Source organism: Pantherophis guttatus, chromosome 1 (assembly GCF_059756535.1).
Source record: "Pantherophis guttatus breed Tessera chromosome 1, ASM5975653v1, whole genome shotgun sequence".
NCBI classification, from domain to species: Eukaryota; Metazoa; Chordata; class Lepidosauria; order Squamata; family Colubridae; genus Pantherophis; species Pantherophis guttatus.
This window is the reverse complement of record NC_142063.1, coordinates 15,863,294-15,880,243: the sequence shown is the minus strand read 5'-3', so window position 1 is coordinate 15,880,243 and position 16,950 is coordinate 15,863,294. Positions and strand designations below refer to the sequence as shown.

Genomic DNA, 16,950 nt, shown 5'->3' with positions numbered 1-16,950 from the left:
AATGCTATGCTGGCTGGAGAATTCTGGGAGTTGAAGTTCACAGGTCTTAAAGCTGCCAAATTAGAAGACCTCTGCTCTAGTAGTTAGTAGTACAATATTACCAGAGAAGAAGCTACGCAAGATTAGGTTAACAACTCTTAATGCCTTTTTGGCAAAGTTGTTGCCAAAAACACAAGTTTTAACTTTTAAAACTCACTCACACAAGATAGTATGGCCTCTAACTTAGGGGAAATTCGATACATTCACAGATGAGGAACAACCTGTTGATGGCTATTAATACAGCCAGTAAAGTAGAATCTCCTCATTGTGGGGCAGCATTACTGATCTTGCACTAAAGCAAAATGAGGTTGTTGCACTGCTTAGCTAACAGAACCCTGTTGTCATTCTTCCAGGCCTTGGGTGGAGGTAATCCCTGGTTAAATGTTCTTGACATATTTTGCATCTATTTGGGGGCGGGTGTGTGTGTGTGGTTGTCTGGATTTCCTATCTTGATTATTTCCTTCATTATATTTTTATTTGCCTGATTGTACTCCTATCTCATTTTCCTTTAACATTTTGAGTTGCCAAAATTGTTTTGGAGTTCCAGAATTGAATCAGATAAATAAAATTAAATATTTGTGTTCACGAAAGTCACAAATTATTTGGTTGTTTAAATCAGCTCAATATTATTGCATTTTTCTTATCTGAGAGAATTAAACCTCCCGGAAGTTGGTTTGGGGGATTATGTATCTTGTCCTTGGGAACAAGGTTAAACTAGGCCTGAGGCGACGTATTTTTGTTGGCTCATATTTTTTTCCAGTACCTTTTATTCAGTGAAAACTAAACATGAACTAAGAGCTGTGTATTTCACTCTGAATTCCAATAGTGATGCCAGCTTTTTTCCACAACCTATTACACCCCAGATTTATGAAGCTATAGCTCCATCATCTCTAGCAATTGAGCATTTCTGGAGAATGGGAGGAAATGTATTCCAGCCCATCTATATATATATATATATACTATCAGTTTGAGATGTATGCTTAGCTATCTGCTTCAAGGCATATTAAGATCAATAATATTATACAGTCCCTTTAATCTTAAACTAAAGATGCAAAGTGTTCCTTGGTTGAACAATAGGATTCATATGTTTGCTGATGCTAAGTGAAAGAAGCAGAAAAGACAATAAAGAAGAAGAAAAATGGCAAGATATAAAAAACAACGTGGTTCTGCACATATTTTCTGGGTCATGAAGCACAGTCAGAAAAGGGAAAAACATTAAATGAACAGAATTTTCCAAAAAAGAGTGGAACTAAAATCTGTATGGCATTTAAATTTTAGCCAAATTTACAGTGAGTATGATTACTCTCCACTTCTATGTTGAATTATTTCCGCCCCGCCCCCGTCATGTTTGCTGATTTATTCATTCATTTATTATAAGTGTTTTTATGCCAGTTCAGTTTTTAAAAATCTGAACAGCTTCCAAAAGCACAGGTACCGCATTGTAACATGTAGCAACTTTTGAAGTGTCTGGGGCCACATCCAAGACTTTCAGGAATCACAAATTTTATTTTATTTAGTTATTTTTACAAATAACTCAAGGAAGCGAACCTACATAATACTCCTTCCCTCCTCCTGTTTTCTCCACAACAACAATCCTGTGAGGTGGGTTGGACTGAGAGGGAGTCATCTAGCTGGCTTTCATACCTAAACGGGGTCTAGAATTCACCATTTCCTGGTGATTGTCCCAAAGTCACCCAGCCGACTTTTGTACCTAAGGTGAGACTAGAACTCCCAGTTTCCTGGTTTCTAGCCTAGTGCCTTGACCATGAGACCAAATCTCAGACTGTACACCTCTAAAATGAAGCAAGCAAGAAACAAGAATTGAAACCTTTGTTTAGTGATGAATATCTTTTCCTTGTTTCCTTTTTTGTTCATTACTGAACTCTATTTTAAAATAGAATAGAATAACAGAGTTTGAAGGGACCTTGGAGGTCTTCTAGTCCAACCCCCTGCTTAGGCAGGAAACCCTACACCACTTCAGACAAATGGTTATCCAACATCTTCTTATAAATTTCCAGTATTGGGGCATTCACAACTTCTGCAGGCAAGTTGTTCCACTTATTAATTGTTCTAACTGTCAGGAAATTTCTCCTTAGTTTTAAATTGCTTCTCTCCTTGATTAGTTTCCACCCATTGCTTCTTGTTCTACCCTCAGGTGCTTTGAAGAATTCTATTTCTCTATTTCTATTTCTATTTCTATTTTTCTATTTCTATTTCTATTTTACCTCTACCCCTACCCCTACCCCACCCCTACCCCTACCCCTACCCCTATCCTTAGACAATTGGTTCAGCTCCTTTCCCAAAAGCTATTGCCATGGTTTACAATCTACATTTGAGAGAAATACAGGAAGAAAGTAGCTCTGTGAACGGCCAAAAGTCCTTCCAAAGGGTTTCACAAAAATATGTATGTGAGATTTTAAAAGCGCTTTGTATGAACAGAGAGAAGTGTCACCACAGGCATTGCAACCATCAGAGGCAGCAAAGAATGACAATTGCCTTTAAATTCAAACCAGACGTGTCTAGTCCTGCGTCCTGTTTTCCAATACACTGGCCAAATAGGATGACCTCTGGATAGCAGCCAGCTTGGGCTTGATGGAGTCAGCTATCTTCTATAATATCTGGTTAGTGTGAGATGGCATGGCTCAGTGCTGAATGAATTGATTCCATTTAGCTTGTAGAATGCCTTCTTAGGATGACTCGCTTGGTGTCTGTTGTCGGGGAAAGATTTCTTCTTTTTAAAAAAAATAAAAACATTTAAGTTTACTTGTTAGATATTTTGCATTAATCACAATTACTGGCAATTTTTCCTTTTGTTGTTATGCAAGTGCTGTTTTATTTTGCAGAGAATCTTAACCGTTGGAGAAATCCTACATGTAACTAAAATACAAGCGAATCCATATAAGATTGATTGGAGGAAAACAGAGGTGCATCTAGCTCACCAGCATACTCTTAACACAGATATTTGTTGTTCAGAAAAAGAGCTTTGTTGGATGAGATTAAATTGTACAGGTTGTCCTTGATTTACAACAGTTCGTTTGGTGACCAAAGTTACAACGGCACTGAAAAAAGCAATGTGTGACCGTTTTTTCATACTTACAACCATTGCAGCATCCCCATGGCCACGTGACCAAAATTGAGACGCTTGGCAACTGACTCGTATTTATGACGGTTGCAATGTCCCAGGGTCACGTGATCAACTTTTGTGACTTTCTGACAAGCAAAGTCAGTGGGAAATTCAGATTCATTTAATGGCCGTGTTATTAAGTTAACAATTGCAGTGATTCACTTAATAACTGTGGCAAGAAAAGTCGTAAAACGGGGGGGGCGGGGGGAATTCACTTACGGTAATTACTGTCTCACTTAGCAACAGAAATTTTCGGTTCAATTTTGGTCGTAAGTCGAGGACTACCTGCATTTCCTCCCTTTCCAAAACCTGTCAGTCAGATGCCTTTAGAAAGCCCCCCAAAGAAGGCAAAAAAGCTAACAGTTTTGTCCATGTTTCCTTTTCTTGGTATTTGGCACTAAGGCCTAGACTGCCCCGATATTTGGATATTTCACATAGACATGATCTTGAAAATGCAGTTTCAGAGCCTTTAAAAAAATGTAAGAAGATGCTGGATCAGCATTCAGCTTTCCGCTTTGCCTGCCTCTTTTCATTTGATTTCACTTCCATGTTGCGAAGCAGTTCTCCTTTTCTTGCTATATTTATGCACTTGCCCTCTGATTCACTCTTGGTGGAGGCAAGAAGGATTAACTAGACAGACCTCCAGAAAGGCAGATCCTTTCATCCTTACATCCGTTTTACTTCATCAACAAACGTCAGGATTTTGCCTACTTTGGTAGTTTTGGTTTTCATCAACATGTGCTTCCATCGTTGCTTCCCTTTTCTTGGGTCATTTCCTTCCTTAGAAATTGGTTTCCTTCCATTTCTTTTTTCTGCTTTATTGTGCTCCTCGCATCCAGCTTTTCTTCCTTATTCAGTTAGCAGGTGAGCGCACTGATGTTCAAAATACTCAGGAAGAGGGTGATCCTTGCCCCCGCTGTCTTGCAGAGGATGGTCTCCGTCTCATTATAAATCCTTCTTTCTCTGGGTGAGGCTGTGGTGGTGTGAAACATTTTACAACTCTGAAATCTTCTCAAGCTGTGGGTGAAGTTCTCCCCTTTGTCCTCTGGGCAACCATGTGCCGCTGGCATGTAAACTACAGTATTGGGTGTAAAATTGTCCAAGATTAGAAATAGCTGTCTCAGCAGCTGCTTTGAAATGTCCACACATGTGAGCCTAGCTGTAGAGTGCAGACTTTGAGGGAACGAAACTGTCCAAGCTCCAATTTTCTTCTAAAGACTGAAAAGTATCCCCCTATCCATTCTGTTCTTTTTATTCTTTTGAAACCCTGAATCGCCCGATCATTTTCTTCTTAATTGACCTTTAAACAGAAGAGTTTCCAATGTTTTGATTGCTGAAATTTTCTAAGTGTTTCTAGTTTACTAATCGTTAGAAATGTTTATTTCTACGTCATTATTAAATAAAAATAAATCGTCTGAAATGTTCTAATGTTTCTAAAAGTTTCTAATGTTTTGATCGCTGAAAGAGAAAAGAAAGACCAGGGGTGACATGATAGCAGTATTCCAGTATTTGAGGGGCTGCCACAAAGTAGAGGGGGTCAACTTTTTTTTTTTAATTTTGATTTATATGCCGCCCCTCTCCGGAGACTCAGGGCAGCTTACAATGCGCTAAGCAATAGCCTTCATACTTTTGTATATTTATACAAAGTCAACTTATTGCCCCCACAAACTGGGTCCTCATTTAACCTACCTTAGAAAGGATGGAAGGCTGAGTCAACCTTGAGCCTGGTAAGATTCGAACCTGCAATAATTGCAGGCAGCTATGTTAATAACAGGGTGCTTTAAACCACTGTACTACCAAGGCTCCTTATTTTCCAAAGCATCAGAATTCAAGACAAAAGACAATGGATGGAAACTAATCAAGGAAAGAAGCAACCTGGAATTAAGGAGAAACTTCCTAACAGTGAGGACAATTAACCAGTGGAACAGCTTGCCTTCAGAAGTTGTGGGTGCTTCATCACTGTAGGTTTTTAAGAAGAGACTAGACAGCCATTTGTCTGAAATGGTACAGGGCAGAAGTGTCAAACTCATGGCCTCAGGCCAGATGCGTCACGTGCTGTCAACGCCCACGCCGGGTTTAGCAAAGGGGGGAAAAGTCACAATATGTCACGTGATGCCGCCGTGACGCGAGTTTGACACCCCTGGTATAGGGTCTCCTGCTTGAGCAGGGGGTTGGACTAGAAGACCTCCAAGGTCCCTTCCAGCTCTATTCTGATTGACTGAAATAATATAACTTGGACAGCAGCTTTTAGTCAGGTAGCATCTCTACGTATAACTAATTTATTTTATTTTATTTTATTAGTTTGATTTATATGCCACCCTTCTCCGGAGACTCAGGGCGGCTTACAATGCTTTTAAGCAATAGCCTTCATACTTTTCTATATACCTGCTTAGTAGTAGGGCTTTTGCCCCCCCACCCACCCCCAGCGGTGTTCTATTTTATACAAAGTCAGCTTATTGCCCCCACAAACCGGGTCCTCATTTTACCTACCTCGGAAGGATGGAAGGCTGAGTCAACCTTGAGCCTGGTGAGAATTGAACTCGCAGTAATTGCAGGCAGCTGGCAGCTAAATACTACTTTAACAGTAGTTTAGTCCACTGCGCCACCAGGCTCCTCCTGCACCCTAATGTACGTATGCCCATAAAGTACTGCAGAAATCAAAGCAATCGATAGAGAGACTTCCAAATTATCTGCATGCAGCGTTTGATCGGAAAATTTGCATGCTGCAGTGCATTGAGACATAGAAGATTCAAAAGGAATCTTAGTGAAAACATAACCCATGATGTGGCTGAAATGTGCCCTGTAGCATAGATTGTAAAATGGAAGCTAAACCACCATAGTAAAAAATATGTTATCCTACATTATTGCTTATAAAATTCTACAGCTTTCATGTATATTACGTGTTTCAAATACTTAGCTATTTATCCTCGCAAAGAAAAGAACCTTGCAGAGAAGTATTTGGGCACCAAGGCAGGTTCCCAATTGATGTCCCATCAGGAAACCAAAGCCATTGCATCCGAGGATGGTTGTGTTACAAAGGCAGATGTTTTCTAAATGCTGTTACTGAAATTCAGACTTCCTGTGTCTTAGAGATCACTTCTGTTCAGCATGCTACAGTGTTGAAGAAAAGATCAATTCCAATAATTTTTGCCCTGTCACCCTTTTCTAAGCTCAGTAAAACTCATTGGCTGCCTACAGTAAGCCTACAGTCAATGAAAAGCTTTATAGCTATTGCTATATTTCACCCGTTGTGACCAAACTGACATTTACCTTTGTTTTTTGTAAACCGTGCTGATATGGAAACATATAATTTAATGGTTTGTGGATTTTTAAAAATTCTAACAGCTCCCCATAGATTTCAGATGTTGCCAGAGAAAATGCCCAGTTCCTTAGTTACCCTTCTGACACAAATTTTGGAATTGTTAATAAGCTGTCATAACCTAATATTTGGAAGCTGCATGGATTTCTCCCTCGCCTTTCCTTTAGAAGCCAGTAATTTCAGATTAACATTTTTAAAAAGCTTTAGCTGGTTCTAATTTAGAACTAATATTATGTGTGTCCTGCCTCCCATTTTATTTCTCCTTTCCTGCATTGTACAGTGTCAATTAACAGTGTACATTTCCATTGGTAGGAAATGAATTGGTTCCAGACCTTAACTCAAGTGGGATATTAGCCCAGCAACTGTACTAACCTAATGGTAGATGACCTGATCTTTTAACTACCTCTATTGCCAAACCAGCTGCCTTAATCAGTCTTAACCAATGTCAACAATTAGGTAATGTCTTATCTTAATCATCCCATAATCTGTGTTGGTGTGCTTGAGTGCGTGTGAGGAAGAGAGAGACAGAATCTGTACTTGAACATTCAAATTAACAGTTTAAAGATGTTGTATAATTCCCTTTTTGATTAGAGCTTTGAGGCAGAAAGCAGTGAGAAAGCTGAATTCATCTGTACTTCGATCTGGGTCAGAGTAGGGAGAATATTGTTTTCAGTCTTAAAAATGAGAAAAACTTCATTTTCATTACTAATATATGTGTATGTGAGAGAGCATATTTCTATATTTCTAGGTAGCCCCCCCCAAAAAACCAACATCCTTAAATATATCAAAATTCCTTCTTTTCTGATCACAGTGAATATCTAAACTAGCTACCGCAGACTCCCCACTTCTGCACAATTGCGTACAAGAAGAAGAATAACAGTTTAAGGCATAGTTTGTTCATTGTTGACCGAGATCAGCCTCTTAAATTCTAATTTTGTCTCTACCCAGGGATTTCACATAACCCTTGACCTAGTGTGTGTGTGTGTGTGTGTGCGCGCGTGTGTAAAACACACCCTTCAAGGATAGGGGTTGCCTAATTCTTCCCTGCTACAGTTGAGGTCCTCATGCTCTATTTTCTTCACTTCTGCAGGGAGCAACCAATTTTTAGCACCAGGGCCCACATCTTTCAGATTGATCCTGCCACCAAGAGGAACTGGATCCCTGCCAGTAAACATGCCTTGACAGTGTCCTATTTCTATGATGCTACTCGCAATGTCTATCGGATCATCAGTGTGGGAGGCACCAAGGTGAGACCTAACAGTCAAACAGCTTCTCCCATGTCCAGTTTCTTGTTTTAAAGCAATGATACTAGTATTGAAAAATAATTGTGATAATTATATTCATCAGGATCCAATCTGGGTCAGTCAGCGGGACCAGAGCTTTTCCAAGCTTTCGGAAAGCCACTTACAACAGCCGCTATAAATACCACACACAGAACAGTACACACTCTGGTAGAGAGAGGTTCCCTGAAGATGGACTCCAGCACGAGTCCGAAAGCTCAGAAAACAAAATCTCTGGTCCTGGTGACCGACCCAGATTGGATCCTGCAGCATTATCCTGGGACACATATATTTGTCTTCATTTGTAATTATATTCTGTTTTCTTTAAGGAACTTAAAACATATACTACTTAATAATTCTTCATAACAGATTCTGTGGGGTGAATTAAGTTGAAATATGATAAACAGCCTCATGTCAACCCAGCCGAGGCATGTTCAGCTGACAGCTCATTGCCGAATGGGAATTTCTACCCATATCTCCCATGACCTTGTGATCATACTGCATTGGCTGTACCAGAAATACTTTTTTTTTTAATTAATGAAACAGTTTGATTTGATCATGCAAAATTCCAAAGTACGCTTATTCAGATTTCCCAACGGTCTTGATTTAGAGCCAATGAAGAACATTTAAAAACATTTGCACAATGTTCATAATTGTGCAAGCATCTCTTCAAAAACTTAAGTTGTAAGGGTGGTGTGTGAGCTGCCCAGACTGGATTACCAGCAAGATGGTGGGGGAACATACATTTAATTTGTTGTCGCCTGCCTGGGCATCGCTGCATCCTGCACCCATGCTTCCTGTCATTTTTCAAAAGCTATTGATGCAATTGCCAGTTGTGGAAATTATTCCTTTTCTAATCTAACTCTAAAAGTCTTGGTGTTTGTCTTCCTTATAGGCCATCATCAATAGCACCATCACCCCCAACATGACCTTCACAAAGACCTCACAGAAGTTTGGCCAGTGGGCAGACAGCAGGGCCAACACAGTGTATGGGCTGGGCTTTCCTTCTGAACAACATCTCACTCAGGTGATGAATTATAGGAATGGGATGGGGGAAAGGACCATTTTACTAAAGAAGTTTTTCAAAGGTAGTTTGGATCCTACTCGCTTTTCCAAGAAAACCCAGGCAGAGTTTAGCGGGTGTTCTCATTTCTTTCATTGTTTTAAAACGACAAAGACCAGTGTTTCAATCTCAGGAAGGATTTTAACAGCTTTACAGAGTAACAAGGCCAGTTGTTGGCAACCAAACTAGATCAATTTCCCCGCCTTTCATGGTGTATTGGACCATGTCATCAACCATCAATCCCAACCTGCAAAGCCGTATGGCAGGGAAAGAATAGGAATTCTATTTCCACAGATCTGGAGGCCAACAGATTAGCGAAGGTTGATATATAAGCATGATATATCTTCCTTAACAGCCCTTCTTTTGAACAAGAGACTCCTCACCCCCGAGGTTTGCTTGATGTATGATTTAATATATTTTTAGCACTAGATGAAATTTACATTTTGAAAGTATTCTCATCATTATAAACTGATACTTTGCCTACAGTTTTCTTTCAATTATCTCTTTATTATTTATAATACTCACTTTTAATGTATTAAGGGTTTTGCCTTGTCTTTTTTTTCCTCACAATCATCCTGTGAGATGGGTGAATGTAAGAGAAAGTACACAGTATATGACAGTGGTTCTCAACCTTCCTAATGCCGCGACCCTTTAATACAGTTCCTCATGTTGTGGTGACCCCCAACAATAAAATTATTCCTAAAACCGTTGAAAATATGTGTTTTCCAATGGTCTTAGGCGACCCCTGTGAAAGGGTCATTCGACCCCCAACGGGGTCCCGACCCACAGGTTGAGAACCACTGGTATATGAGATTGTCTCATCCAGTGAGCTCCATCGCTAAATAGGGATTTGAAGCTGGGTTTCCTTAGTCTGAAACTCTTAACCAATTTGTCTTGTATAAACAACCATGTGTATCTTTAATGATTCCGTAACTTACTCGAAGAATTCAGGCTGAAGAGTGAGGCATAAAACTATGAAAATTATCTGAGTAGATCTTCAGTTATTTGAAGACCCTTCTGTCTTCAGTTCGCGTCATAGTGCAAATTGCAGGAAAGAGATTTTGAATAAACATAGGAAAAATTCCTTCTAGTGGCAGTTGCTGATTAATGGTGGAACTGCCAGACTGTATTCAGTAGTGGTGAGTCATCTTGACTGGAAATACTTAAGCAGGGATGCCTTAATTACAAGGTTCCTAAACCAAAAGGAGAAATAAGAGGGATGAGGTGACCCATTTTTTCCCAACTCTACAGATTCATTGTAAATGGCTGCTTTCCAGCATTTCCCATTATTGCAACAAGGGTGTTTGCTTAGGTAAGAGTTAATTTGAAACTCAGTCCTGGAAAAGTGCTTATAGCTCTTACTCCTGCAGCCAAATCCTTACTCCTGTCCAGAAAACATTGATTTCCTATCATTCAGAATGTGAAAATCAACAGTCCTCAGCAAAAGAGAGGAAAGATGGCAGAGGAGGGTGAAAAGTTGATAAAACAAAGGTTGTAGTTTCACAGCTTAGATTGGAAGTTCCAGAGCAGTAGATGACTTCTTTTTTGTATTTTGTTTGTCTTCTGTTCTGTACGCTCTAAAAACAGTTTGCAGCAAAATTCCAAGAAGTAAAAGAAGCTGCTCGCTTGGCCAGAGAGAAATCACAGGATAAGACTGAACTAACCAGCCCCGCTCTCAGTTTGACTTCCCACCAAGTAAGTCTGGAGGGACTAAGTCCCCATATCCACCGGTCCTTAGTGGGATGGCTGAATTCACTGTAAATTAAACATGATTCAGGTCAACCTCTCTGTTAATGACAGCAAATCTTTTTTTGTAGTCGGGGCCCATGGATTTTTTTAAAAAATGGAAAGCCCTGGGGCTCACAATTTGTTTTCATTTTTATTTTTGTAAAGAAATTGCACAGTGCAAAATTAGCATCTTGAAGCTGAACTTAGTATGATTTTGCAGGACTCTGAGAGGCTGCGCAAAAAAAAAAAAAAAAAAAAAACACCAGGGGAACTGCATTCAGCCAGTGTTTACCCATCCATTTTTAACTGGCAATGACTCTCCAGGATCCAAAACTGATCCGCTCACTGGCTGCCAGAGACCCTTTTAATTGGAGATACTGGGGACTGAACTGGAAACTTCTGTTGACAAGAAAGGTCCTTTACCATTGAGATAAGCTCCTTTGATCCTTTGAGATAAGCTCCTTTGAATAGCAGATGTAAAGCTAAGTGTGCGGATGCAACAACAAAGAAGTCAAGAGACAAGATAACAAGGCCAGGCTTTGCAACAGTAAGGCAGCTAAGGAACTATAGGTGGCTCTGAGGACCAGCGATATAATGTTTTGGGCTGCTAGACAAGAAATGGGCTTTCTGAATTTGATTTCAACGTTAGCTTATTGCTGTTTTTATTCCAGGGAATCCCACTATTTTTAAGTGGATAAATGGTAGGACTAGGGGGGATTACACTCCATTGTTTTTTCTCTTTCACTCTGCAGATTCCATAACTTGGTTACTGTTCTAGCTTAGTTTTGGATCCATACAACGCACCGTATCATAAACAAGCAGACTTTCACAGTATGCCAACCCACAAAACAAATGAATCAGATTTGCTCAGTACGTTGCATGAATGCAACCAGTAGGTTTAATTGACTTGGTTGAGTGTATCAGTAGAGAGCTTCCACAGCTTGGACTGCCTATTTAGGATATGATTTTGAGTGATTTACACGTGTCCACAAATTATGCCTTTGATCTCCCCTGCCTCCTTGTTGCTTAGAAGAGAAGAAAGTAGACACCAGGGATTTTTGCTTGGAGGACAATCTCCTTCACAACACCACCAAGGGATGGCTGTTTTCCTCTGATCTCCTGGGTAACAGGGGTAGATGGATCTGGAGGATGAAAGACATGTGTTCCCTAGGCTAGTCACAGATGGATTAGTAGTACATGAGGAGGAGGATGTCTGAACAGTCCATTGGCCTGGAGGAGAGGAGAATGAGAGGAAACTTAACTAACCCTGGAAGAGAGCAGAGAGAGGAAGTTAATAGAATCATTGTCATGATTACATAGGATTTCTGAAACCAGACCTTTTGGCTATATAAGTGTTATTTGACCATTTTAACAGAATAATTTTAGTACAAGCTTGAGTATCCAGCAGCAAAGAATGTCGGAGGAATAGCATTCTCTTAAAAATTAAGAGAAAAACAAGAATGCTATTCTAAGTTTGAATATAAGAAAGAGAGGGATGACATTCTAGATTGAATATTTTAGATTCCCTGGATGGTGAACAGGTTCAGAAGTTCTAGTGCAGCACTGAGATTAACCATTTGGAGATCTATTGATTAGATTTCTTTGCCGACCATCTCACCACAAGGCGACTCTGAGTGGCTTACCACAGTAAGAGCAATAAAACCATAGACCCATTTATCTAACTGCCATAAAAATACAGATTACAAATTATGACTGAAAGATGGGGAGGGAGGGGGGAGTAGGATTGGGTGGGGGAATCTGCTATTGATCCACCAAACAACCTCCAAGTGTGATACTCTTCCATTGGGGTCCCAAACCAGCTGGCAGAGCCAGGTATTCTGGCTCTTGTAGAAGGTCAGGAGGGTGGGAACTGATCTCACTTGAGGTGGGGTGGGTGGGGACAAGTTGTTCCAAAGGGCAGGAGCCATGGCAGAGAAGGCTCTTCTCTTGGACCCTGCGAGCCGGAATTCCCTGATGGCCTAGAGCAGGGATACCCAACCCCCAGTCCATGGACCGGCATGCCAGCAACCAGGCCACACAAATAAGTGAAGCCGCATCCAAGGGATGCAGGCAGCATGCAAAACCATGTCTCCTCCGGTCCACGGAAAACCTCTTTCTATGGAACCGGTCCCTGGAACCCTAAAGGTTGGGGGCCGCTAGCCTACAGCGTGCCTTCTCTGCCAGCATGGATAGGGTGGGCCAATCCCATTGGGATGAGTCGAGATGCTTTTTTTGTATATGCATGTGGGTGTGGCGGGAAGATAGAATAATTTCTTAACAAGCTGCCTTGAAGATAGCAAAGGCAACCCCTCCCTTCACATGTTTAATTGTCATGTTCCTTTGCTTGACAGATTCTGGCCAGCCCTATCATTAGTTCCAATGGTCCTGGAGATGACAAGCTGTTCCGGAGCCAGAGTGCTGACATGGAGATGACAACAGAAAGAGAGCGCATTAAAAAAATGCTCTCTGAAGGGTGAGCAACCAGTTAGAGAGTGATTCACATATTCTGCATTTCATTTTACACCGAGTGGTTTAACAAAAGCAAGTGGAATTATCAAGAAGATGCTGAGATACTATTTCCTGTTTTATTTTTTTAAATGTCAGTGGATTTGTTACTTTTCAGGATTATCTGTTGCTTTGGATTCAACCCAGTGGTGGATTTCAAATTTTTTTACTACCGGTTCTGTGGGCGTGGCTTGGTGGGCGTGGCAGGGGAAGGATACTGTAAAATCTCCATTCCATCTTCAATACAGGGGAAGGATACTGCAAAATCCCCATTTCCTCCCAATCAGCTGGGACTCGGGAGGCAGAGAATAGATGGGGGCAGGGCCAGTCAGAATTTTACTACCGGTTCTCCAAACTACTCAAAATTTCTGTTACCGGTTCTCCAGAACTGGTCAGAACCTGCTGAAACCCACCTCTGATTCAACCCCCAAAATGTCACCCCTTTAACTTAAACCAGGTCAGAAAACAGATACCACAAAAAATACAGGAATTCTGCTTTATTGATATAATAGGCTATAACAGAGAGTATAGAAAACCTGACAGTGTTTCTCTTTCCCTTCCTTGTACACTAAAGGGAATTGACACAGGGCAATCTGGAATTTCTTTCCTACTCTTTCCTGTCTTTTCAAGCTAAGCTTAAATTTTGCTAATGGCTGTCACATATCTTCTTCATGGCTGTCTCCACACTTCTACAAACTGTGCTTTGGAATACACAGACTGAGAAAATAGCGTGTATCTGCGAGTCTTAAAAACAGTCACATTTTTTCCTGTGGCACACATGGCAGCTTCAAAGGACAGCTGTGTGATCCCAGGAACAGATCGAACAGCTTTTAAAGCATTGCACACCAGAACACTTCCTTCCCTTAAGTATACTATTTCTCTCTCTCACGCACACAAAACTTCGTCCTTTACTAATGGATGAAATGCTCTTTTTATAGAGTGCCCCATTCAGCTCGTGATGAAGAGATTTCCTGCTTTGCTCCTTTAGTATTCACTCTGCTAATGCATTTTGCTCCTGCTAAATTCAGATCCCTAGGAAAATATCTAAAATTAAATGCTAAATTGGAGTATGTGCTGATTACTGTACCACTCATTTCCTTCCATTCATTGGCATAATTCTCTCTATTATCAGTGTACATGTGTGTATTAATAAATACCTGCAAAAAAAAGCCACTAATGTGATTGCAGAGAAATAGCTTTTTTGTAGTTTGTATCAATATTGTGCATTTTGCATACGCAGATACAACTTTATACATAGCCACAACAATATTGTCTTTTGCAGTGTTTATTTATTTATTATTTAAATTGTATTATTTGCAAAATGAACATTGCTAACAGAGAAAGCATAGCTTCCTCACAAAACTTTTCAGTTTCTTACTAATTTCATGTCGTGTGGTATTGCTGCTATTATTTTTATTTTGTTACAAGCCATTCTAGGAACTTTTAATTCACTGATGCAGTCTGAGAAACCTTGAATGCAGCCTCCAGAGATCTCTAACATTTGTTATCAAGCTGTAATTTTTCATGCAAGTGAGCAAGAACGTTTTGAAATAAGTTACTGCAGCATAGACGAAACTGTGTCCAATATGAATTGCGTGTGCATTCACTTAAGTCAAATTTAACTTTTGTTCGGGCCTCCTGCACTACTTTTTCAAGAGTTGCTATAATTCCACCAAGTCCAGGATCGGAGGCAATCGTTAGTCCCAATGAAATTGTGCCACCTTTGCTTATGTTGAAAAGCTCCCATAAAAATGTACCAAAGGAAACAAAAATTACTCTAGATCAGGGATGTCAAACGCAAGGCCTGTGGGCTGGATATGACCCGCGATGTGGTCGGATCTGGCCCGCAGGGCCATCCTGGTCTACCCAGTGCGAAGAGGAAAGATCAGACCAGCGTGGCTTCGGCCCAGTCTACCCAATGCTGTTGTGGCCCGCCAGCGGCCTGCGTGGATCATGGTTGATCCCGACGAGGAGGAGGCTGGTGTGGCGTTGTGCCAGCAGCCGGCACAGCCGGCGCTCGCGTCGGACAGCGAGGAGGCCGAAGAGGATGTGGTGCCAGAGGCAGAGACTCAGCCAGGACCGTCAGAACCTCCAGAGGCTCCTTCAAGTGGAGAGAGCGAAGTGGAGGAGCCTCTCCTCAATGCTCGAGCACGCAGGGCTGCCAAAAGGCAGGAGTGGCTACTCAGGAGGAGGAGGTCTCCTCAAGAGTAAGGCTTGAGGATAATTGGCCACTCCCTTAGCCTATTTAAGTCGCACGCAGTTAGTAATTTCTTGCTAGAAACAACTTGTAATTATCATCAGAGCATTTTTGGAAAAATCTTATCATATCTTGTTTTCTGGGCTGGTTGCCAACCTTTGCCAGACTTTGATTTATTCTTGCTACTTAATAAATTTGATAAGGACCGCTGGTGTGTGTCAATATCCTTGGGAATCCAGAGCTGGGCAGACCAAAGGCGAAGTGGAAACATGCCAGCAGTTTGGGGAGTGGTGTCAAGTTGGCCACGCCCACCCAGTTGGCCGTGCCCACCCAATCGGCCACACACACACACACGCACACCCCCGAGGTCAACCACAGCCCTGATGGGGCCCTCAATGAAATAGAATTTGACACCCCTGCTCTAGATTCATTGCTTCTGCTTTGAAAATATGAGCGAAACCTTTTAGAATCCTCCAAATCGAGGAACAAATTCACTTGGAGGAAACTTTAATGCAGCTTGGAATGCAGGAGAAAGTATCGTGGCAGTCAGTGAGCTGCTGAGCCGTTTCTGTGTTCTACATGTGACATAACTGGTGGGACCTCTAGAATTGTGGTAATTCAGACAAATTAGCTATAGTATCAGGGTGCTCTCCTCCTGTTTCTTTTTTCTTTCTTTTTGCAGTTATATTCTCCCCGTAGGCTCTGTAGTTCCACTCCGTTATCAAAATCCTGGGAAGGAAAGTAGGGCGTTGGATTGGGTTTATTTGTTCATTAGGTTTTTCCAAAAACATGCCTCCCCCGCCCCCGACTGAATCAAGACTTTTTGTGATGCAATTTATTCATTTCCTTACTCAGAGCTCAGGTATAGATCCCCACCCTGTTTTTTTCTCTATCCCGATATGTCACAACAAGGGAATTACCTGGTTCTTTTTCTTTTTTTCCTTTTAACACAGAACATAGTGTGCTTAACAAGGGAGGGCCTATTGCATGTATTTAGAAGTACCAACACCAATAATTTGAAAGCTGGCTATGGTGAACTTGTTTCCACGCAACTCGGCCACACGGTTAATTTTTGCTGTGTGGCGGCAGCTGATGCCTTTAAACACTAAAGGTAAATATTAGTTTAAAATAAAAAAACTAGCTTCCCTCTGGGGAACAGTGTGTCTTCAGAGTTGCTCTATTGCAGTTCCCCAGAGTTTTTTCTTAGTAGAAGGCAAGATTTTATGCTGTGTTAAATTGATAATACTTGTATTTTAATATTGTTTTTATTTGGCTCCTAGACATGTGGGTGACAACCATATTGATTGAGTGAAACTTGAAAGCAATATGAGAAACAGCAGTTAATTCAAATACAATTGCTTAATTGCTCATTGGGTATGGGTATTTTTAGAGTCTGTTTATCGTGCTGCCTTTGAAGTCCTTTTACTTTGAAATTCAGGATAACTATCTCCAAATATACCTGCCCTCAAAGCCCTTGTTAGAAATCCTCCACCCACTTTGCTATCCTTCATTTTTAAAAAATTTTTGTTTGTTGTTTGTTTGTTTGTTTATTTATTTATTTATTTATTTAATTAATTAATATACCGCCCTACTCCTGAAGGACTCAGGGCGGTGAACAGCCAAAACAGTAAAAATACATAGATACAAAATTTAAAAACAAGGTAAAATCGAATTAAACAAATTTGGCCCAAACGT

The 16,950-nt window shown here is 40.8% G+C and overlaps 1 protein-coding gene across 4 annotated transcripts in view; it reads left to right on the top strand.

Annotated features, from left to right (window-relative positions):
• The window catches only part of HOMER3 (homer scaffold protein 3), a 54,060-nt gene that overhangs the window by 14,579 nt on the left and 22,531 nt on the right, over nucleotides 1-16,950 (top strand). For 2 of the 4 annotated variants that reach the window (XM_034422602.3, XM_034422603.3), the window contains exons 3-7: nucleotides 6,795-6,938; nucleotides 7,573-7,729; nucleotides 8,658-8,789; nucleotides 10,413-10,520; nucleotides 12,905-13,026. In XM_034422602.3, the coding sequence (XP_034278493.1) occupies nucleotides 6,925-6,938; nucleotides 7,573-7,729; nucleotides 8,658-8,789; nucleotides 10,413-10,520; nucleotides 12,905-13,026 (533 nt within the window). In that variant the 5' untranslated portion in view covers nucleotides 6,795-6,924. The remainder of the gene's footprint in view (nucleotides 1-6,794; nucleotides 6,939-7,572; nucleotides 7,730-8,657; nucleotides 8,790-10,412; nucleotides 10,521-12,904; nucleotides 13,027-16,950) is intronic. The other 2 variants (XM_034422604.3, XM_087877085.1) reach the window with 1 other exon arrangement.